The 24,603-nt window shown below is 34.8% G+C and overlaps 1 protein-coding gene across 7 annotated transcripts in view; it reads right to left on the reverse strand.

Moving 5' to 3' along the window:
- The window catches only part of TMEM135 (transmembrane protein 135), a 414,783-nt gene that overhangs the window by 271,385 nt on the left and 118,795 nt on the right, over nt 1–24,603 (reverse strand). For all 7 annotated transcript variants that reach the window (XM_081152635.1, XM_081152630.1, XM_081152632.1 and 4 more), the window contains one exon: nt 21,658–21,704. In XM_081152635.1, the coding sequence (XP_081008761.1) occupies nt 21,658–21,704 (47 nt within the window). The remainder of the gene's footprint in view (nt 1–21,657; nt 21,705–24,603) is intronic.

The following is a 24,603-nucleotide window of genomic DNA, read 5'->3' on the forward strand; positions in this document are numbered from 1 at the left end:
GTGTAAAGATTCCAAAATCATCATGACCAGATGTGCAGAACTAAAAATCTTGGCTTCTGTCTAGTCTAAAAACTGAGCATTAAATATTATTTGTTCTAGCTCTAAATTTTCTCATTCTAAAAGAGCTGATCTAAGTGTGAAACACTTTCTCTATGGAAAGTTAATGAACATCATGAGGAAATGTTTTAGCCGCAACTGGCTGTTTTCCAGGTACTACATACGAACTCAGATGTTCACTCAACTTCTATATAATTCAATTCTCAGAACTGCAGTGGTTGAATACCAACAATGCTTTCATTCCCTATACAATTAACATGATACTCTTCATTTTATTACCTAAATGATAGAAACGTTTACCTTAGGTTCTTAAGTAATACTGTAGTTTTTCTAATAACTGAGACTTTGTCACAAACACAATGGCCATCTTGTAACTGTAAAAATATTTGTTATATTGAGATAAAATAGAAAAAGCTATGCATTATTAATACTGAGGATAAAATTTAGCTTGAATTTGAATGCAAAAATTATGCTATTACTAAATACACTGAATTAAGTCTAAATAAATAGAAATCTAATATGTTAAAGGCAAAAAGTGTACATTTTAAGAAAAAACATGCAATTTTAAAAGAGATCAATGAAAAATAAAGAACACATGCTACCTTTAAATTATCCTAGTTAAAATACAAAAAACAAAGCATTTTCTTTTCTACCCTATTTTAAGACATTAACAGAAGCCATAAGCACGCAATACAAAAACCTTTCATGTTCACGTAGTAGACTTTAAAGTTATTATCTAGACATTAGTAATTGTTTTATAAAATGAACATCTCATCATTGTTTTATAAAACAAATATGTCATCATCGTTTTATAAAACAAATATCTCATCAACCCTTGGATTTGTCCATTCTAGAAGAGCATATGTTTTCTGTTATAAATATCTTAAAGGTTGGCACTCTTTAATACTTATGTAACCATACTCTTTCCTTTGTTTATTATTATACAAAATCCTGGTATACAAAAAAGACCATTAAAACAATAACATGATAATTAAAATTTTATGTTTTTTCAAGTGGATCAAAATTCTAGATAATTCACTGTCATTTTATATGTTAAGCAAAGGTAGCATTAATTACCCAAGAAATCAACATTCTGATTGTAAGACTATCTCATTCACAGTCTGCAATCCAATTCTTACATGGTGTAAGATTCATGAAAAAGAACATAAGGCCACTCCAACATAAAGCAAGACTATTTCTAAGACTAAGCTAGAGTTTGTTTTAAACCATTTTACATTGATATTTGTCACAAAAGATGTTTCAACTATGTATGACTAAATCTATAAATTTCATCACTTCTACAGAATCAATAATGTATACGAAGTGTCCTTACATAGATTAGGATAAAGTTGCAATCGTGGGATTTCTTTTAACCTCTGCTGCTATTTCAGCTGAATATTGCCTTTTCTCTCACGTGGAAACAATATGCAGGGAGCTCTAAAGGAACCAAGAATTTTCAAATGTAAGACAATGGACAAAACAGGATTTGATACGAGAAATTTACTTCATCAACAACTTTTTATCATCAGATGAGCATGAGGCAAACAGCATTTTGATGACTTACTTTACTAGAAGGTTCCAAGTCTAATACCTATTCATATAGATGTCACTGTGTGCAAGAAATAGTATCTTTACAATATTAATTATGCAGAGTTTACATGCATAAACATGAACATGGTAATTATATTGCTGAACAATTAAGGAAGAAATTCAATCTAATCTATTTATTAAGGGCCTATACTATAGAAGGAACTGTGGACCTATTTTGATAGGGTACTTTGGTAAGTCTTTGGAATAAAACAGAGCTCATGCCGTGCAAGAAACTCAAAGTCTTGTGAGTTTTATGTGCTAAGAAGGAAATAAAGGGATTTTATAAAGGATATACTCACAAGAAAAGGAACAGTGTTATTCCTTTCTAATATCATGTAGGAAAAGGTCTTGATAATGCATTAACACCACCTTTCTCAACAAATGAAGTTAACAAAGGGGATAGCAACTCTGATATTTTTAGCACATTCTAAATTGTAGTCACAGAGCTAAGCAAATAATGAATCCCAATATATTATCTCATATTTTTACATTATCAGTAGACATTATCCTGCCCATTTTATGGGTAAAAAACAAAAGGAATAAAGAAACAGCTCGAGATTAAGCAGCTAGAAAATGGTGCACATTTTCACAACTATAAGCAAACTGTTCCTATCAACTGAGCTGCTTTCTGTCCCAACCTCCAGGGCATGCAGAGTAGATGCTCAGATAGGCCATCACAGTAGCATTATAAACAGCAACAACTAGCTGTGTAATTGGAAATACTGATGATCTTTCTCTACAGTTCCCAATCTTATTTTACCTTTCTCTTAGGACCTGTGGTGTTCAGTGGTGTTCAACAGCTAGCTCCTCTTGCTGTTTGTTATCAGGCCTGGGGTGCTGTACTCAAAATGAAACCCAGAGGCTTTCCTGTCTAACAATCCCCTGGCCTCAGCCCCCTGTCACTCCATAAGCATACTGGTTAAGAGTTTAACTTCTATACTCCAACATGCCTTGTAAGCACCACGTTCTCATAAAATATATTCCATGTTTTCAAAGACCAGGGTGCTCCAGATTAATTTTGAGGTAAAGAACTGTCATAAGCAATTTGTTTTCTAAAAGCCTTATCTTCATTGACAACAGGTAAAGACTGTGCTTTGTTCACATTAACACTGCAAACAATTTTTGAGTAGTTCTGTTTCATTCAGGACATGGTTTTGCAGCAGGAAGGAACAGTCCCGAAATCTCAGTGGAATGCAATAAAAGTTTATTTTTTGCTCACAGTGTAAATTCACAGGAGGACTCTGTTCATTGTAGTCACTCAGGAACCCAGGCTGATGGATGCTCCATCTTGATACATATTTCCTCAATTGGGAGGGATGGGAATAGGGGATATGGCAACGGACACATGGGCTCCTAAAGCTTCTGCCCCGAAGTGACACACACCACATTCATTCACATTCCTTTGACCCAAGATAGTCACAAGGTTAGCTTCAAGGGTCAGTGAAGTACAGTCCTACCCTGTGACCCAAATGGTGAACGTGGAATTTCAATAGATTAGTCTAAATCTTGTGCTCTTTCCATTACAAAACTGCTAACTCTGTGTTCAAGATGCAGTATTTTTTAAAAAAAGAGTTTAAAGGCAGCAGGGTGGTGGAGGGGGCAATACTTGGTGCTTGCTCAGGGTCCAGGTCACCAGGGGGAGGAGGAGGAGGAAGGGAGGGGAAAGGGTGGGGGGAGGGGAAAAAGAGGGGGGAGACTGGTTCTCAAAGTGTATTCTGTGGAACTAGCACTCTGTTCTCAACAAGGTGCCACCTCTAGAAAATGATCACGGGAACAGCAATGGTAGTCATGTAAAAACCTTTTTATCAAAAAGCTGCCTGAATGTCTGCCAAAATGTTCAAGTTTATTATCCAAAGAGAGGCATGGCTGGGACACAAATAAGAGATCATGATGCAGCTGTCCTTCTGGATTTCTTTTTAATAATGTGTGACCTTTCACCCTTGAACTTCTGACCCGCATTGCCTTGGTAACCATTTCATTTTTTAATTTAATTTCATTTTTTAACTTTGGTGTACAAACTGTAACATTTCATCTTTCAAAGTGTATGTAACACACTAATTTCCTCAAACAGAGATATCCCTTTGAGTGATAAATTTGCAAAATACTGTCTTCATTTTCTGTATTAAAATTCATTTCAGTTTTTAAAATAAAGTGTAATCTATGTTTTCAGGGGGGAAAAAAGGAGCCTAAGATTATCTTTTCCCCCACTCCTAGTTCAATCTAAAATGTCAGGATGGATGACCTGAAATTACCAATACAATATAAATAGTGGGAAACAGTTACCAACACCCAACACTTCATTTCCAAGATGTTATTAAACGGGTTAAAAATCAGAAGTCACCCTGGAATACCAACTAAGACAAATTAGTATGTCTGTAAGAAATCTCATCAAAGAAAACATCTTCTTTTACCTGGTATTAGTGAGAAGCAGTGAGTCATATTCCCTTTATAAGAGCTCAATTAACTTGAATTGTGTTGTCTACATCTTGACAGTCAAGAACATAGTTTATAATCTCTCTATCAAAGAAATAAAAAGATTATACATTCTGTATAGTCTATACAAAAAAGCCTATACAAAAGTCTATATGAAAAAACGACAATACAAAACTGAAAATTTTTCAGTTTTGGCCTGCTGGGGCAAGCTATCAAGAAGAAAAAAAAAAAAGCATCAAGATTAACTTTTAAAGATTTTTCAAAAGAAAGAACAAAAAGTAAACTATGCAAGAGGTATGCATAATACCAAATTAAATTTGGAATGAATGACAATAATTGTTAGATAATCTTTTCCAAAGAAATGAAAGAAAAAAGGTATTACCACATAGGTGGCAACCAAAGCCAATCTATCCTCACAAGAAAATCTAGCCTGTTTGGTGTTTGAAAATACAGTACTTGATGTAACACCATTTGAAGTCTGTCACAAATAAAATAAAAACCCAACACAAACATTCCAAATCTTCAAACAGAAATTCTGTTCCAAACGCTCTACTTTCAATGAAATGCACTAAGCCCACGGAGTCAGATGAAATCAAGCCTGAACAGAACTTCTGAATTGTCAATAGCATATTAGTTCTTTAGTACATTTGAAAAATTACAAAACACCACCAAAGAGATGCACATATTTAACACAACTCCTCTAAACAGTCAGAATGTCTCACTTAAAAAGCCTGCGGTAATACAACCTGTAATATTCTCTTTTTTGTGGGGGGCAACTGAAAATTGACAGTCATAGTCTTCCAAAATCTTTCATGTTACAAGACTGAAGCTTGGTACTATTTTTCTTTCTACACTGAGACTATAATTTACTTGCAGAATATATTTCATGCATGAGAAAATTCAGGTAAATATACTATATTTTATATACATTTAAACTAACACTAACTTGTTTTTAAAAACCATTAGACAGAGATTGTGTGTGTATGTGTGTGTACCCCTTGCCTCAAAAGACATATGACAGATAAAGAAAACCATTTTTAAACAGGCATAAGTGGAGAACTTCTTTGTCATCTATCTGGATTTGAAATTGAGCTTTACATTTGATAGGGATGCCTAATCTTTTCAGCCTCAGTTTCCTGATCTGTAAAATAGAGCTACAAATAATATTTCTTAAAGTTCTCTTGAGGAAAATAATGCACATGAAGTGTTTAACATGGTGCCTAGCACATAGGAGGGCTCAATAAACGTTGGCTGCTGCGGATGCCACTGTCTTGATTATTCTTTTCAATAACAGATGAAATTTTCACAAAGTATCTTCATCTTCTTTTGAACTCCTATGGTGTTTAACTGTCTATTGTCTCATTTAGTACCCAGCATATGTATAAACTATTTTTTTGCTAGTATGTATCTACAAGGCACACTGATTACCACATGCTCCTCACATATGCTAAAATCACAGACATTCTTGCGCTTTACCAGTGAATGACCATATGAATGCCATAAGATGGATTTTTAAAAAATAATATATTTGGGTAAGGTAACAATTACAATAATAGAGTTAACATCTATTGAGTAATGACTATGTACTGAGGCAGGATAGTAAGAAGCTAGGAAAATTCCTTAGCAAGTGAAATGGGGAAACTAAGACAGATAAACAGCCAAGCAATTTACAGCTAGGTAATAAATCATAAGGTTTTATCTTCCCTAACCAAGGACAGTTAGGAGTAAATGGTTTACACATTCCAGACCTTGCTGGGGCAGAAGAGTCTCAGTCCTGGTCTCTTTTTGGTGACATTCTTTGAAGGTGAAATTCACAAGAGAATGACCTAGATATGCTCATTTTGATAAATTAGCATATTAAAAGACACACCTGGAAAGCTGATGAAAATTCTATTGAGATCCTCCCATGAGAATTCCCCTAAAATTCCCACCTTTAGAAAACAGATAAAAGCCCTTAAGACAAAGGACCCCGTGTGCGCTCTCTCTTGAGCATGCCTGCGCATCCCCCCACCCCCTTCTTTCATCAGACATATATCTTTGCTTACTTTTTCCTAAGCTCTAAAGGTTCCCAGGAGATGTGCAACCAGGGTAGCAGTGGGCAGCTCATCCCAGGCTAACCCCCTGAACCTGTCTCCAAAGGCCCTCCTCTTGCCTCTCTAACTGGTTTCCTGAATCCAACGGCCCAGATGGCCCACTTCTGCCTCTGTGACTTTCTTTCTAAAGGATCAAGGCAGCCTCGCCTAGGCTCACTCCTATTGCTATGATTTTGTCGATTCTATCTTAAGTCCTTCCTTTGTTTCACTGTCCCCAGCTTTAATAAATATACTCCCAACATCACTTGGACTTGTCTCATGAAATCTTTCCTGCATGAAGTCAAAGAACCCAAACATTCCAGATCATGCTGGGGCAACCCGCCTTGGTCCCTGTCCCTTTCCTGTGACAGTACCAGGCACTGTTCTAACAAATCATTCAATTCTAGCAATAATCCTCGAACATATTATTAGCCCCATTTTTAAAACAGCAAAGAACTGAGGCAAAGGGAAGATAAGTAACTTGACTGAGATTACACAAGTCAGTAAGAGGTATTCAAGTGCAAGCAACAGACTCCAATTCCTGCATTCCTAGACTCCAGATGAGACCAGACCTTTGTAAAGGCTTATAAACTACCTGAAAGAGTTTATCATTGAATGGCTTTAAAGTGGAAGTACAAAACTGGAACGCTGTCTGGTTACAGTTGGGAAATGAACTGCACACAAGAGACAGTAGATGTGTGGAGACCTATGAGAAGGTAGTGGTGGTAACCAGGGCAGGGGCAGCCTTGATTATGGAGTACAGCCCCAGTAGTGACCATGAACACAGTCTCAGAGCTTTAAGATACAGTAAGGAGGTAAAGTAGACAATTCTTGATGACTGAATATTCAGGTCATTGAGAAGGAGAAGTTTGGTCCGATGGCCAAATTTCCAACTAGGACCAACTGGGTAAATGGCAATTCCATTCACTAAAATGGATCCTCAAAGAAAAGTAGTTTGAGGTAGATGGTATTAGGAGAAGTGCTGAGGCAGAGAAAATAAGTTTGATTTTGGACAAGTTTATTTCAAGGGACAGTGAGATAAGTAAGTATGCAGCCTAGTATATAGATCTGAAGTTCAGGAGAGACCTGAGTTACAGATAGAGACTAGAGGGCCATCGGTATGTAAATGGTAATTGAAGCCATATATAACTGACAGAGAATATGAAGCGTAAGAGAAGCCGAATCCTAGAAAAGAATACTGAATGTATGATTGCATTTAGACAAATACCTGTTTCTCACCAGTGTGTTGTTAGCTCTTCCCACAAGAATTTGAAGCTTCTTTCACTTAAGCTGCATACCCAGAAATCTGACTTGCTGCACTATTTCCTATAGAAAAGTGTTACAAATATGTGCGAGTATAAACAGGTTCTACCTAGGGTAGCATTAGCACTTCTTAAATTACTTTACACTTTGAATAAGACTGGGCACTGAAAGAATGTTTTGCCCAAAATGTGGCCTGTGTAATTATTCAGATCTTGCAGATGACCACTTACAGAGAACACATAACTGACAGGTGAAAAAAATGAGAAGACAATGCTGAAAAGAAGAAATATACTGAATTTAAACGAAAAGTTCAACAGCCAAAAACAGGGGATCTAGTTAGATTTGTGGGGCTAGAAATAGGGCAAGAGGTCAAGATCTGGAGTAGATCTGGATGTTATTAACCAGTAAAAATGGTTAAATCCAAAGGAATTACGTTTTGAACACTTTTAGACAAAACAGAACCTTATACAAACAAGGTAGATGTGACCAGCCTAATATCTATTTAATTCATGTATGAAACAAAAAGAAGCAATATTTGACTACTGGAGTGAGATTAAGCAGAGCAGAATTAGAACTTAAATTCAGTAAGCTGAAAAAGGAGACTTGTGAGAAGATAATGTTTTAGACACACAATAAAATTCTAATCAATCTCTTTTATGACAACAGCAATATTCCAATTTCTGCTTTATGTCAAAAGTTTCACATTTTAATTGTAGCTTATTCTTACTGTGGCAAATCTGACAGAAAAAAATAAGAAATAAAACCTATATTCTACAACATAGTTTCAGACTTATAAAATTTCAAGTAGTTCGTAGCTTTAAAAACTATAATCTCATTTTAGAAATCTCTTTGGAAATCTATCTAGTCAATTACTTTTCAACAAAATGAACGTTAGTAGTAAAAATAAAATAATGTCCTCAAAGGTAATAAATATAGAATGAAGTTTAAGGCATTTCTAATTTCCTAGAAGAAATTCTTATACCTTAAATTTGGGAGATTGCATTTAAATGACAATTGGCTTTATCCAGTGAGCTTAATGCTGGAACTACATTGCTTAAATTAAAACAATTAAAATCCTTAATATGTACAAACTGCTGTTCAAATAAATCTTCAGTACTTATGTTTCCATTGCATAAAGAAAACTGATCAATTCATGATAAAATATCAGAAATGATTATAAATATAGGCTAATATAAAGTGTCTTCCTCTTAAGACATTATCAATAATGCATAAGGAAGTAGTAATAAATTCAATTCTGTTCTAAAATGCCACACATTTCTCACACTTAAAATGGCACGATGGACCCCTGGCTGGGTGGCTCAGTTGGTTGGAGCATCATCCCACACACCAAAAGGTGGCGGGTTCGATTCCCGTCAGGGAACACACGCAGGTGGCAAGTTTGATCCCTGCGTGGGGTGTGTATGGGAGGCAACCAAGCGATGTTTCTCTCTCACATGGATGTGTTGTTGGTTTTTTTTTTCTCTCTCCTTTCTTCTCTCTCTAAAATCAATTTTAAAAAACATATCCTTGGGAGGATTAAAAAATAAAATGGTATGATGAATATTTAATGTTAAATGCCATAGTGCACTACGTGTTACTTCCTTGACGTATATTTAAGCAAAAAAGCAGAAAAGAAACAAAAACGCTGGAAAAGAAACAGGGTAGAGAAGGGAGGAGAGGAAGAGAGGGAAAGAGACTATGACCCAGGGCAGAAAGCGTAGCCATCGAACTACAGTGCAGCTTTCATTCCTCCCTTCTGGTTTAAAATCCAAAGATTTCTAATGGCAATAATCAGAAATACTTATTATTTCAACAAAAAGATTAATAATCCCATGTGATGGTATTTCTGATATAGTTAAAACTATTTCATATACAAAATCCAAAATATGCATTATGAATATTTTGACCAAACTTCTATCTTCCTTAATTCCTAGATATTTCTATTTCATTTCATCTCTCCTCAAAAAAGGCTTTCCATAACATTGAAGTATTTAAAAGTACAAAAATAATACTGAAACTTTTGCCATGTTCCTCACTTACATTTCAAAATATTCAACTGCTTTGAAATAATTTATATTGTATTTTAAAGTAAGTTATTCAAAATTCTACTACCGTGGCCCCTAATTGCTGTATGAGCTATGATAAGTCAAAATTCCTCACAGACCCCATTTCCTCACCAGAAAAGTGACAATGCTCTATCACACAATCTCTAATTTGCTTCCTACTCTAAAACTCTATGATCCTATGAAACATTAAGTATTGGTATTATTCACTTTAAAGGAAGTACTTTGTTTTGGAATTTTGCAACATATGAAATTAACTTAAAATACCAAAATCAGCACAGAGTTCAGTTATTTTTAGGCTAGTCTAAATAAGCATCAAGATATACGTCAAATATATAAAGTGGCTCCTACAGTACAAGGATGACTTTGAAGTTTGGCTTTATAACAGTAAACAACAACAATAACAAAAAAGGTAGGAGCCAAATCTTGAAAGCTTTAAGTCATGGAAGAAATCCTAAAAGAATCAAAAAAAGGACAGTGATGATGATATTACAGAGACCAAAGACAGAATCAAATGTTAGTAAATATTTTTTAAATGTGCTGTTTGCAATAAAAATTATCTGATCCAATCTCTATGTTAGAGACTATATACATTAGACACATTTATCTTAGCTTCCCTACTTTCTCTCTGTACGACATTTTAATATTTACACTGATTGCTCAAAGATAAAAACACCACACCCAAATATGACCACATACATGTCTATTCACACCAGCTGAGTAATATGCCTGCCAAGAGTCAGCTGTTTCTCTCCAAATGTGTTTATATCATTTGTTTTCATTAACATAATTATGTGACTGACCTACATATTACATAAACCAAAAAGAAATAAAGTTTGTTTCCATGAAAACCGAGTTGAATGTTTGGAAGAAAAAAGCTAATAAATATGGTTTATACAACAAAAACAACTCTGAACTACATCTAGGTAATTCATACTCCAATAAAATGCTTTGGTAAATGAGCAGATATTTATGTGTGCAAGGTTCAAAGTACGTAAGATATGCCTATATTGATATTTGGAGATGATATTAATGAAAACAAATCTCAAACCACTGACACGAGGACAGCTTTCCCTGCACAGCTTCTGTCCCCTCAGCTTGGTTCTCAGCATGAATACAGTGAAACAGACCTGCCCTAACTGCCCACAGACCTGCAGTGTGACCCAGAGCTGGCCCAGCCAACTTGCTTATTATATGCCACTAAGATCTTGTGGTGGTTGTTTATACAATAGCTGGTTCAAACAACAGTGTAACAGCATGTAAAGAGCTCCTACAAATCAGCGCAATAAATTAAAAAAATAAGCAATGGGTAAAAGATATGAAATCAAGTGGCTAATCAGTAATAATCATAAAATTCTGAGGACTCAAGTAGTTTCAACAAGGTTGGCTAGCTATAATAAATCAACCTACGGGTTTCATACCAGAAGAAGTTGCTGGTGTTCATAAAAGGTGAGGTGAGGACAGTCTTATCTTTTGTAAGAATCCTTGAAAATATCTTAAAATGACACCCTGTGAGAAGTTTATCCAAAATATTAGAATTTGGAATTACCCAATTCAAAAACCATTTTTTAACATTCAGGCAAGAAACAGAAGTTAAGATAGCAATTGTGCTTCCAATATTATAGTTGATGTTTCTGTGATAGAAATAATCAAATCTCATAAGCTGAACTGCTTTCCATCATCTGACTTTGAATATCATTCTTGTTCTAAGGAACTCAAAACCATGAGAAGTCCAAACTCCATTTCCATGAAAAATCACTTAGGAAAGCATTCCAGGGCAGCCTGGACTCAGAGGTCCTGGGTTGTCATAAGCAACTTACTCTCTAAGACCTGGGATTCCAAAGCTATGTTCACCCCTCCTTTCATTTTGCATTTCAGGATGACAAGAACATGACATCATCAAGGTCCCACCAGTACAAAGCGGCTTTGTGACTGACAGGAGAATATAAAAAAGGGAGGAGACCCACTTTTCCTTTCTCTAGGGAAGACTCTGGCTGAAATTTTAGAACTTAAAAGCTTCTCCTATTTCGACCAGCTCACCTTGCAGGTAAACACCTTCCTGGCTCAGTGACTCAGTCACACGATAATAGTGGAAAAATATTATTTTACTGTGGCTTTCAGCTCAGCACAGCTGTGATGTACTTGCTCTCTCAGTAAGCCCTGTCACTAAACCTACACAGCATGAAAAATATGCCTATATACATGGATATTTTATTTGAACTTTTAAAGATACAGATTGGAATAAATCCAAACAGTTCCAAATTTTGCTACCTATGATATTGTGAAAAATGTCTAGAATAGATCATGCAAGAAGAAAAATACATGACATATCATATAAATATTAATGCAATTTCCTTCTATGTCCTTCTACTCATTTCAATAATTTTCTACTGCAAGGAAAGTGATTTTAAAACACTTCCCCCAAAATAAAAATAAAATACAATAAAATTCTTCTTCAAAAAAAAATCAATGTCAATACATAATCAAATATAATTTATGAAATATGTACTTAAAATTTAATCAAGTTATGAAGCAATACTTTATATTTCCAAAGACTGCAAATTTAATTTCCATTCAAACTAAATAGGAACGTATTAGCAATGGACTTCACGGATAAAGTGCATTCTTGTGATCAGTTTTTAAATGGTCATCTGTGACTTTTCATCTTGACCATCAGAAATGCATCAGACTTACATTTGAGGATATATTCCCTAAAAGCCTAAATTTTTCATATAAATAAATTTATTTTGATTCTTCAATCTAGTTTTCCTTCAATTAATAAATACCTTTGATATTGTACCATATCTGCACATATTTCTGACATTACTCTTTGTTGGCAAGCCTACAAATCTTTTTTTTAAACTGTACTTTTCAAAAGTCACTACCAAGTAAAAAAAAAAATCTTATAAGTACAAAAAAATCTTCATTCTTACTAAGACAATGTTGTAATAACAACAATCTCATATATATTTGTGACTTCTATTATTTCCCTTCTAATTCTAAAATGTAGTGTTTCAGAACTAAGAGTATGCATATTCTAAACCGAAGTTCTGACAGTCTGGAGAGAGAGGGGACAAGCCCTGCAGGGCACTTGCATATTCTCCATTCTGTCATTCTCCAATGGAAGACTTCTCCTTCAAAGTCACCTGAGAAAAACAAGTTTCCTGATGTTCTCTTTCAATGTGTGCCAAGGTCCCCACAAAAACAGTAACATCCCTAAGATGTGGCAACCAGAGGGATGTTGAATGGTAGTAACACAAGAAACACCGTGCCACTGTGCAGCAAAGATGTTCCCACATCAGATTTTTCTATAAGAGCTTATGAGATGAAATTCACATACTACAGAACTCACTATTTAAAGTAGTTTTTAGAATATTCACTGGCTTGTATAGCCATCACAAGTACTTTTAAAGAACATTTTCATCAGTATTATCAAAACAACCCTAAGTGAAATAAGCAAGTTAAAGACAAGTACCTTATAATTTCACTCATATGTGGAATTTAATCAACAAACTGAACTACCAAGCAAAATACAGACTCACAGATAGAAAGTAGGCTTGGGGGGGAGGGGGGATTGAGAAAAAAAGAGAGAACTCATGGTCATGGGCAAAAATGTGGTGACAGCAGAGCACTGGGGGAGGGATGGGTGGAAGAGGGCATAGAGGGATAAATGGTAACGAAAAAAATAAAGTAAATAAATTTTTAAAAGATTAAAAAACAACAACAACCCATACCCATTAGTAGTCACTCCCCAATTCCCCAACCCCACCCCAGTCCCCTTGCCACAGGCAACACAAATCTAATTTCTATTTCTATGGATTTGCTAATTATTCTGGACACTTCATATAAATGGAATCATACCGTATGTGATCTTCACAGCTCATATTTAAATAATAAAAACAGCTCACATTTACTGTCTACAACGTAGTAGTCATTTAATACACATAGTAACCCCACGCGGTAAGTACTATTATCATCCCCACTTGAAGATGAGAAACTCAAGGCACAGAGAGGCTCAAAAACTCACACAAAATCACAAAACAAGTTGGATGGAATGAGGATCTGAACTACACAGTCTGGTTCCAAAGTTCATGCTCTTAGTGAACTCTGCTACATAACAGTGTCCCTTGATTACCTCTAAGAGAACTCAAGCAGTAGAAAATAAACAAAGAGAAAGGCTTAGAAAAAAACAGTGAAGTACAGCATTCCTCATAGCTGCTGAAGTAAGGAATTAAACTTAACTGCTTCAAATTTGGACATCTGCATCAGCAAAGTCTAGTCTAAGAACTTTCTGTGATTAGTAATAACGCTCCTTAAACGAGAAGCAGATATTTTAGCACAGAGGAGGATTCCCAGAACATGGAAGAATGGGTGCTCGGAAACACCCGATTAGTCACATACACATTGTTCCAAGTTGTTACCAGTTTCTTAGTGAAGAACTGAAGGCTGGTAGCAGAATCCTTTCTATGACTTCTAATAATGTGCTGTGTGTGCAGAGGGATATGGGTGCAAGTGTGCGTGTACGCACATTCAATAAGAGGCGCGTTTCGGGCTGTCCGTGTTGGGCTGCCTGCTTCCCGCTTCATGGTGCTTCTTACTTACTAATCACAGAAAGCTCTTAGTCTCTCCTAATGCAGATGTGCCAAGAAAAGGCATTTTATCATGCAGTCTACATGATATGATCTCACTTGATTTCATATAAATAGGTTGTGGAAGGAGAGAGGGAAGACATGAAAGGAGGAGGGAGAAAACAAGCAGAGAAGGAAGAGAAAGGAGAAGAGGGAGGGAGGGAGAGAGGGCAGGCAGGGGGAAGCAGACAGACAGACAGACGGACAAATGACCTTAGCAGATGGCCAACAAGAATATAAACCAAGGTGGAAGCTGTTCATGTCTAAAAGGAGAGATTATGGGTGTTGATGATGATGATGATGATAGTGATTTTGTTTAGCAGTATTTTTCTACAATGAGCAAAAAATATGTTTTTACCCAAAAAATCACTTTAATATAATCTTAATTTGAGGCCATCCATCCTCTAATGGCTGTTTTTCTAATTTACAAGGCATCATGTCCCATTATAAAGTAAGTTTTATCATTCTTTTATATTCATCATAAATTCCCAAATTAAAAAATCTCTCTAGGCATTATATCATAACTAAATAAAGCCAAAAGGTGATTCTTGACAGTATCTGCAACCACTTCATCATCTTTTCATAGCTACACATCTTCTAACTACTATAGTTATTATTTATAAATTATACTCAACTCCAAATAATTTTAATCTCATATTTTCAAAAACAGGTTATATTTGTATCTCACGCCTGAATGGGATTGGAGTAAGTTACAATCCCGACTGAGGGGCTGGGTGTGTAAGTCTGTATGGTTGAAATCTGTTCTTGGCTAATCTAATCTAATAATAATATTTAGCATAAGTAGTATTGGGTTAGGAATGAACCAAAAATTTAATTCAAAGAAGTTTATAATTTCAGACTTAATTTAAAAGACCCTCATTAAAAGACTTTTCTTTGGGAAGCTATGTTATGATAGGGATCCTATATCTCTAATCACCATGGAGCTGACAAATGAACCTTAGAATGCCCAACCTGGAGTTTTAAAATTTAAGATTAAAATACATTTGTATTTTGCTTAAATTTTGTTTTTTGTTATGTGATATCAACCACATTTTGACAAACAAAATACAACTTTCCTTTAAGAAAAAGGAAGTTTATATGAAGACAGTAGTTGGACTACACCTTGGGGTAGCAGGCAGGTGTTCAGGTCAATTATTTTTCTAAACACCTGAAATATTAACGAATTTCACTGGAAAGTTGAAAAGCCCTTCACAGTTATCACAGTCAGTTCAAGCTATTATAACAAAATACCAGAGACTGGGTGGCTTATATACAATAGAAGTTTACTTCTCATAGTTCTGGAGGCTGAGAAGTCCAAGATCAAGGCACCAGACAGCAGATTTGGTGTCTGGTGAGCACCCACTTGATGGCGGTCTTCTCACTGTAAACTTATGTGGCAGAAGGGGCAAGGGAGCTCGCCCAAGCCTCTTTTAAAGGGCACTGATACCATTCATTAGGGCTCTGCCTCATGATCTAATCACCTCCCAAAAGCTCCACCATCTAGTAGTATCACCTTGGAAGTTAGGATTTCAATCCCAATGTTTGGGGGAACACAAACATTCAGACTATCGAACAAGTTTTATAATTTACCAAACAGATAATATACCAGCAAATTCTGGGAAAATATTGCCCTTATAGTACACTGAATATATACAAAAATAAATGTAGATTCTTTAAATACAAAGAGCCACTCAAGTCAAACATAACTGAATTTAAATGTTTTAAATTGAGTATCATTCATTCAAACACTTACTGGGTACTCTTTTACCCTAAACTCCCTCTAGTAATAATCACCAATGCTAAAAAAAATATTACTCCACTGCTTCTAGCAATTGTTTCCTCCTCTTTACCACTGCTCCCTCCCCTAAGGCAAGAGGTGAAAGAGTCAACTGCATATAATCAGGGTCAAGTTGATGGCAGCTACTGGCTATGAAAAGATGACAAAAACAATACTTTTTAAGAATCACCTTTGGTTTTATTTAATTGAGTCATTTAATATTCATTCTACTTCCTCATTTCACATTTCTTTTTTTTTTACATAATTGGCAAATATAATTATATACATTTACAGTGTACAATATGTCACATTTATTTCTTAATCTACTATCCCAATTCAACCACATAAATTTCTCTAGCAGGTTACCACCGACCATCAGATTGTTGGAGCAAATGAGCACATTTTAACACTTACCTTACTGGATAATATGGATTATTATCTTTAGCATAGCTGCTAAAGATAATGTCCTCACTCCTGAAATTCTCTATTTTTTTTTAAACGTTTTTATTGATTTTAGAGAGAGAGGAAAGGAAAAGGGGAGAGAGAAAGAAACATCGATGAGAAACATTGACTGGCTGCCTCCTGCACACCCCCTACTGGAGAACGAGCCCACAACCAGGGCATGTGCCCTCACCTGAAATCAAACCGGTAACCTCCTGGTGCATGGGTGGATGCTCAACCAGTGAGCAGCACGGGCCAGGCTGAAATTCTCTATTTAATTAACTATTTTCTAGTTCAAAAAGAGCAATCACTGCTTCTAACTCTGCTTTTTCTAAGGTAGCAATCACAGTCACTCACATGTATTACTTCAGTACTTTCTCACACTGCTGGATGTTACCCATTAGTGGGTCAAAGCAGCTTTTTAAATAAATAAAGTAAATTAGAATAGAAAATATCCAAATGTATTACATGTAGTATTACTCTGGGAAATGTGCGTGTGTGTTCACAATTCTTATTTTATGTCACATCCAAAAAAATCTGAAAGACACTGAGTCTTATTTAATCCCCCAAGCCCACTTATTAGGTCCACATAATAATGAGGAAACTGATATATCAGAAGTTATGTAATTTGTCCACAGTCAAGCAGCGAGATTTAACAGCCAAGAAAAGCCTCTGTTCTATCTCCTAAACTCCAAATACCCAACTGATATCTATATATTTCTATATGAATGTCTAAAAGCACCTCAGTCTCAGTATTTGCAAAATCTGTACTCAGTTTCCACACATTTTCTAACCTGCTCAGCTTCTAGTATTTTGCTCTTCCACATCCAAGCAACAATCTTCGTATCTTAGATAAATCTACTCTTCGCCATGTCACTACCATAAGTCTCAGTCACGTCCTCACCATTTCTATCCTGGATAACTACTACAGTACCCTCCTAGTACCTGTCATTATGACCCCTCCTAAACCCCCAATTCACTCTCTATATTGCTGAAAGTAATTTCTTCAAAATAAAAATCTATTTATGGCAAACTCTCCTAATCCTAAAGTAAAACTTTTAAACTCTGACTGCCATATATAACTTCCTAGACTAGATTTTTGTGTATGTCTAGGAAATCCTTTAAGAAATAGAACCTAATTAATATTTAAAAGACTTTCACTAAAATCAGAAAATGGTTGAAAGATCCAGATCAAAAGTTCTTATTGACTTGCTTTTAAAGTTATTTCAAAGATACTAAATTAAATTTATGTAAAAAGATTCTAGGACAATCACAAATGTTTTTCACTCAATACCTGGAGGTTTTCAGCCCATAAATAGTGTGGTTTTCTTTTTTTAAAATATATCTTTAGTGACTTCAGAGAGAGGAAAGGAGAGGGAAAGAGAGAGAGAGACAGAAACATCAATGATGAGAGAGTCATTGATCGGCCGCCTCCCACACGCCCCGGACCGGGGATCGAGCCCGCAACCCGGGCATGTGCCCTGACTGGGAATCGAACCCCGATCGCCTGGATCCTAGGTCGACACTCAACCACTAAGCCACGCCCGGCCGGGCTAATGTGGTTTTCTTAAATACAAGCATTACATCTTTTTTTTTTTTTTGTAGTAAAAAGGTTTTATTAAAGATTGATACGTATTTTGTTTTCGCAAGAAGTCTGTTACTGCTTTCATTCAGCCCTTGACGATCCAAACATTACATCTTTATCTTGAGACTAATGAAATGCTTTATCATGTGTGCCTTTCCAGAGAGCCGACTATAATTTATTAAATGGAAGGCACATCACTATTGTTTCTGTCTGTTTAAAACAAAATAAACTTTAATTTGCACTGGTTTCTAACTAAAAATGCAATGCTTTTCATCAATGTTTACATCAGACTGAGATATGTCTGTGTGAATCAAAGTCTGTAGATTATGTGTTATGACAATAAGTCTGAGCCTTTTGTTCTACATGTTTAAACGAACTGTTGCATTTGCTGCTGCTCTTGCAAAGGCAGGTGGGATCTCTAGCTGGGTACTCACTAGAATGGGATCAATGTTGTCATAATATACTTTACAATACCACTGATTTTAAATTAAATTATTTAAAGAAAAATGAAGCTGAATTATTTCATTTTTAAAATATTAGTGTTCTCCAGACACAGAAACCTAATGTTGAAAATAAAACTTCTAATGTTTAAAAGCATTGCATGTTTCATTATTTTTCATGATCAAGATTAAGCATAATAGTTTCAGGATGGTGTCTGTGGTGTTGCTGAGTCTTTCCTTTGCTTCTCAATTAAAACAGAAAAAAAGCCAGTGGTTCAAAAGAAACTAATTTTTCTCCACAAGACTGTTGGGAAGATCCTAGTGAAGCCTGAATCAACGACTATGATGAATTCTTTGGCTTGAGAAAATGTAGGTTGCTTTACCCATAAATACACATTTGGAAGTAAAGACATGTTTTAAAGGGGTGCATGAGACAAAATATCAAGTTTTCAACTATGACTTCTGCTTGGCCTGAACTGAGAGTGACAGACAATGCTCTACGGTGAAGCTATGATACTAACATACAAGGTGATAAATGATTGAACAAAGGAGTCACAGCAATTAAGAAGTATGCTCACTAGAGTTATAATACAGAGAGCTTGTTTCTCTAAACATCTCCAAAATACTGTAGTGTGTTGGTACCAACAGACAGCCTGATGGCTGGATGGCCAGCTTGTTAAGAACTAGAACAAAACTAGAACTCTCTCTTCGCAAATTACCTTTATTCAACCCAGGCCTCTAAAGTGTTCCCAGGATCCCACTGGAATGTAAGCCTTCTTTCTGGTATACAGATTGAAAATCGAGATCACCATGTATGAGATAATGTATGTGAAAATAACTATACCTGTAAAAAAAACTACTAAAAAGCTGTGCAAAAGTATGGCACTTTCTCTACACATTTTAATAACCACAATTGCAATACTAAAAACACTGTATTGCTTAAGTAAATTCATACAATAAATACTTATGGAACTACTTCCTCAAGCTTTTCTTTTACAAAAAATTGGCACATTTTCTCTTTATTGAAAGGGGGCCTCATTTCCCTTTTTCCCCCATTTATGGGTTAGGATAAAAACACACGCTGGCTCATTTCTAACATAAAATATTTCCCTTATTCTCTTCTCAAAAGAGATTACCATAAATGGAGTCCTGGGGACAATATCATCTGACATTTACTTATCTAATTTTATGTAAGTGGAACTAAAATAATTGTTAATAAATGGAATAAATATGTCCTCAAATATCTAGATTTACAATAAAATTAAATCTTAAGCATAAAATATTCTAATGCAATTGGATTTGCTCACTGCTATATACAATATTGATTTTTTCATTTCAAACACATGCTCGAGTTCAAACAAACATGTAACACTGTTTTGTTTGGTTGAGTACTTTATAAATAGTTTTCCTTTACCATTTACCAAACCTCTTTTGCTGAGTTATTCAAACTAACTTCTGCCAAGAACACTAGGAATTTGGTGATAGTGCTTCTTTTAGGAGAAAAACAACCCCTTTCCTCAGAAAACTGAAAATGTTTATCTTGGCACTAAAACTTTATATTGAGCCTTCTGGAAAGTATTTTAAATTGTTGTTTTTAACCTAGACTTTGTGACTGAAACAGGAAAAGGTTCCGTAGCTCTGCACCAAAATACATATTTATAGGGTTGATTTTCTTTCTACACCAAAAATACTAGGTTGATGGCAGCAGTTTTCAAAGACCCATGCTAAAAATTGAGCATTATCACTACATTCAACACACAACTTATTTTTTAAACCTCAAAAACTTTTGGTGACTAAGAAATGCTAAATGTTGATCAAATATGCTGTCTTTAGGTGCCATTTCAGACAGGATTGCTTCATTTCATTACCTGTTCTGTTAGAAATTTTAACAAAGAGAAAATTTGCTTGATATTGTACTTCCTCTTGTGTATATCAATAAAAGACATGTTTTTAAGTTTTAATCTTTTTTACATTTTCCCCGCTAGGTATGCTTTATCTTCAGACTAGACAGAACATAAAGATAAACCACACAAGCTTTTTGCAATATTGTCCTAATAATGTGTCTCTATACAATTATGAAGTTTTGGGAAATTGATAAAAATGAAATAGTAATTGTCCTTAACTCCTTTATCTCACCCTTAAATTACTAAAATATGAGACCAAAGAAATTGTACGGAATGTATGAAGCTATATTAAAATGGTAGGTCAAACAATTTCACCAAGACCACTAGGTAGCTGCAATGATATTTCAGTCACTAACAGCTACCACAAAATACTATATATCCCATTACCAATCATTTGCAGATCAAGTTGAAACTTTATTTTTTTCTCCTTCTAATAGCCTGGCTGTCCCTTTACAAAAATAATAACAGCAACAAATCATTTTGTATTTGCATATAACATTTTTATAAAGTCAAAATAAGTTAAAATTATAACATTGTGTTTATCAAATATTTATTTAGGATGTTTTGGCAGGAAATTAGTTGGTCAAAAATTCTGGTGTGGTTGAATTATCTCGTTTAGGTTAAAAAAGATATCTATCGAATATACCTTATTAGAATCCATAACTGCCTTTGTCAATTACATATAAATTTTAGTTTTAAAAGCCTGGTCCCCTTCCTGCTGTGATTAAATTCTGCTATATCCGGAAGTATCAAGAAAGAGTCTATACAAATGAGTTCAATAAGAGTAAAGTAAATGAGAATTTTAACTGGTATTACTGAAGAGGAAGACTAGGAAGAAGTGGACTCTTCCTAAACAAAATTCCTATTCTCATACTGCTATGGTTACATAACGACAGACATCCTTTTTATTGGCACTAAAACCTTGAGCCATCCTAACACTCCCCCATATTCCTCAGGGTCTCAATAAAAAAGACAACTCTGACATCATGGAGTAATTTAACATTTTAAAGGCTATGATTAATGTGCTAGGTTACCTTCACAGAAGACAGATTAAATCCTACCATCACTTTTTCTCCTTTAAATTTAAAATGTTAACTGTCTTATAAGAATATCTGAAATCAGGTCAGGCCCACAAAAAACACATATGAGAATTTGAGGGCTATTAATTTACAGCTCTCACATTCCATAAGTAGAATGTGAAAAAACAAATCTCCATTCCCTCTCTTTCTCTGTTTACTAGGGAGCAGTGAATTATCTCTATCCACTCTAGAAACAAAACAAAACAAAACTCATGCCACTCATGGGGGATAATTATTTGGGAAACACTTTAGTTACATGGTTGATGAAAAATTACAGAGGAACACTATTTTTTCTATTTAGAAAAATAGGTATAACAGAACATACCTGAAAAAGAACATGTACATGGCAGCTGTGATGCAGAACAAAAGGACCTATAACAAGGAGAAAATACATTACTTGCAAAAGAACACTGACATTGTCACCGGGGAGTCTTATAAAAGCAAAGTACCTACTATTAAATCTTCTACCTGAAACAATTTAAAGATGTGCAAATGTACTCATACAACTTTGATCCTCTGTCTTTCAAATAAACCGTATTAAAGCAATAAGTCTGTATACACGCACATACAGTTATATACATTACACAATAAGTACATATAATTACAACATGTATATATGTATATAGCTTGAGTAGAAGGTTTACAGAGTTCAAAAAAGAACAGTTTATTTTTTAAATTATCTCTAGGAATGCCATAAAAAAATAATGAAACCTTGCTACCTGCAACAACATGGATGGACCTAGAGGGTATTATGCTAAGTGAAACAAGTCAGACAGAGAAAGACAAATACCATATGATTTCACTTATATGTGGAATCTAAAAATCACAATAAATGAACAAAACAAACAAACTTGTAGATACAGAGAACAAATTGATGTTGCCAAATACGGGGGTTGGAGGGCTGGGTGAAAGAGGTGAAGGGATTAAGAGTCATAAATTGGCAGCTATAAAAATAGTCATGGAGCTATAAAGTACAGCTTAGGGAATACAGTCAATAATATTGTAATAACTATCACTTTCTATGTTATATAAATGTCTAATCAGTATGTTGTACACCTGAAACTAATATAATATTGTATGTCAACTATAATTGAAAATTTTTTTAAATGTCTGAATAAGCAAGTTAAAAAAAAGACAATGGCTTTTATAATGAAATCAGCAAATCATAATATTTATTAACTATTATATTAAGATGACTATATTTTTAAAAACTATAAAACACAGTCCAGTTGTCAATCAATTCTAATCAGTAAGAAAAGTTCCTAAAGCATATAATCGTCTTTTGTGGGATATAAAATAGCTATTAAAAATTTCTCTAAAAGCAGGCATTAGAACATAGTAAATCCGGATTAAAGTTCCCCTCAAACACATCATACTAAACACAACAGACTAAGCTCTATATGGAAAGAATCAAGAACCCAGTATACTATTGTCTTCAAGTTTACTAATACTGTCTTCTGCGGTATAGAATATGCCATTAATGCATCCAGTGAGTTTTCCATCTTACACATTGTAATTATCACCTCTAGAAGTTTGATTTGGATTTTTTCCCCCTATATTCTATGTCTAACTTTTTGTAACCATGGAATTCAGTTATAGTAATGCTTTTTTAATGTTCTTGCCTGCTAACTCTGATTTGGTATTAATTGACTGATTTATCTACTCATTATGGGTCAATTTTTCTTGTTTCTTATTGCATGCCTGGTAATTTTGATTGGATAAGAGAACATTCTGAATTTTACCTTGGTGGCTGCTGAATATTTTTGTGTTCCCATAAATATTCCTTAGCTTTATTCTGGGACACAGTTAAGTTATTGAAAAGTTTAATCCTTTAAGGATTTGCTTTTAAGATATTTTAGGAGGAAGTATTACTCTACTGTCCCCATTACTGAGATTATGTATAATTTACTCAATGCCACACAGACTTTGAGATTTTCCAGTCTGGCTAGTAGGAACAGACACTATTCCTGCTGCTATTTGAGTACCAAGCACTTAGCTAAGGACCTACAATGCTTTCAGGTTATTCTTTCCTGTACTGTGGCATTTTCCTCACTTACCTGCCCTAATCAGTAATCAGCTGAATACTTTCCTCTCTAGTCTTTTGTTCTGTAAACTCTATCTAGCATGGTCTTCTCTCACTCTCCACTCTGTTTCCTCAACTCAGAAAGTCCTCTAGATTTTGTCTGAATGCCTTCTCTTTAACCCATGCCTGGAAACTCTCTCAAGGCATGGTTAGTGTGATCACAAGGCTTATTTTATTTGTTTCCCATCTCCCAGAGATCTCTGCCCTTCAGTGTCTAATGTCCACTGTAAAAAATGTTTTGCTGACATTTGAATTGTTTCACTTGCAAGGATTACCTTGAATATCCTGGAACTGTTATTAGTTCATAGGCAGAAACAGAGTGTGGTTATTTAAATTTAAACTGATTTAAATTAAATAATATTAAAATTCAGTTTCTCATTCACACTAGTCACATTTCATGTAATCAATAGCCACATGTGGTAGTAGATCCTATAATGTATAGAACAGACACAGAACATATCCATAATTGCAAAAAGTTCCATTAGATCTGTCTGGCTAGTGAATTATATGTTCACTGTACATTCTGGTAATGTTATAGCACTTAAAATATTCACACTTTGGCTGTAAAGTATAAATCTGCATACATCTATTTTTATTCTTTACACTTTTATGTCTAAATTAACACCTAAAATTAACACTAATATCAATTTATGCATTTGTGGAAATAACAGAATACCATCTATTACATATATTGTAACTATTAAATGAGATAACATATTGTAAAGCCTAATAGAGTGACTAGTACATCATAAATGCTCAATAACTGAAAGCTATTAACACAAAATAATTTCTCTGCGCTTCCCTTCTACTTCATAACCACTGTACGATATATTTAAGTAATTTTGAAATTGCTATTTTCACTTTAATTTTTTAACATTTTTTAAAATCAAAAGTTATGTAAGGCCTGCTACAATATAGATGAACCTCAAGAACATTATTTAAATGAAAGAAGCCAGTTATAAATGACCACATGCTGTGCGATACCATTCATATGAAATTCCAGAATACACATATCTATTTACAGAAAGTAGAATAATGAATGTCTAGAGCTAGGGGGGTAAGGGGTGATAGGATTTGTTTACTAATGAATGGTACAAAGTTTCTTCTGGGGCCAATGGAAAGCTTCTAAAATTAGGTTGTATGGATAAGCGCAAAACTCTGTAAATTTATTAAAAACCCATGGAACGG

The sequence above is a fragment of the Miniopterus schreibersii genome (genome assembly GCF_964146895.1).
Source record: "Miniopterus schreibersii genome assembly, chromosome: 12".
In the NCBI taxonomy this organism is placed as follows: Eukaryota; Metazoa; Chordata; class Mammalia; order Chiroptera; family Miniopteridae; genus Miniopterus; species Miniopterus schreibersii.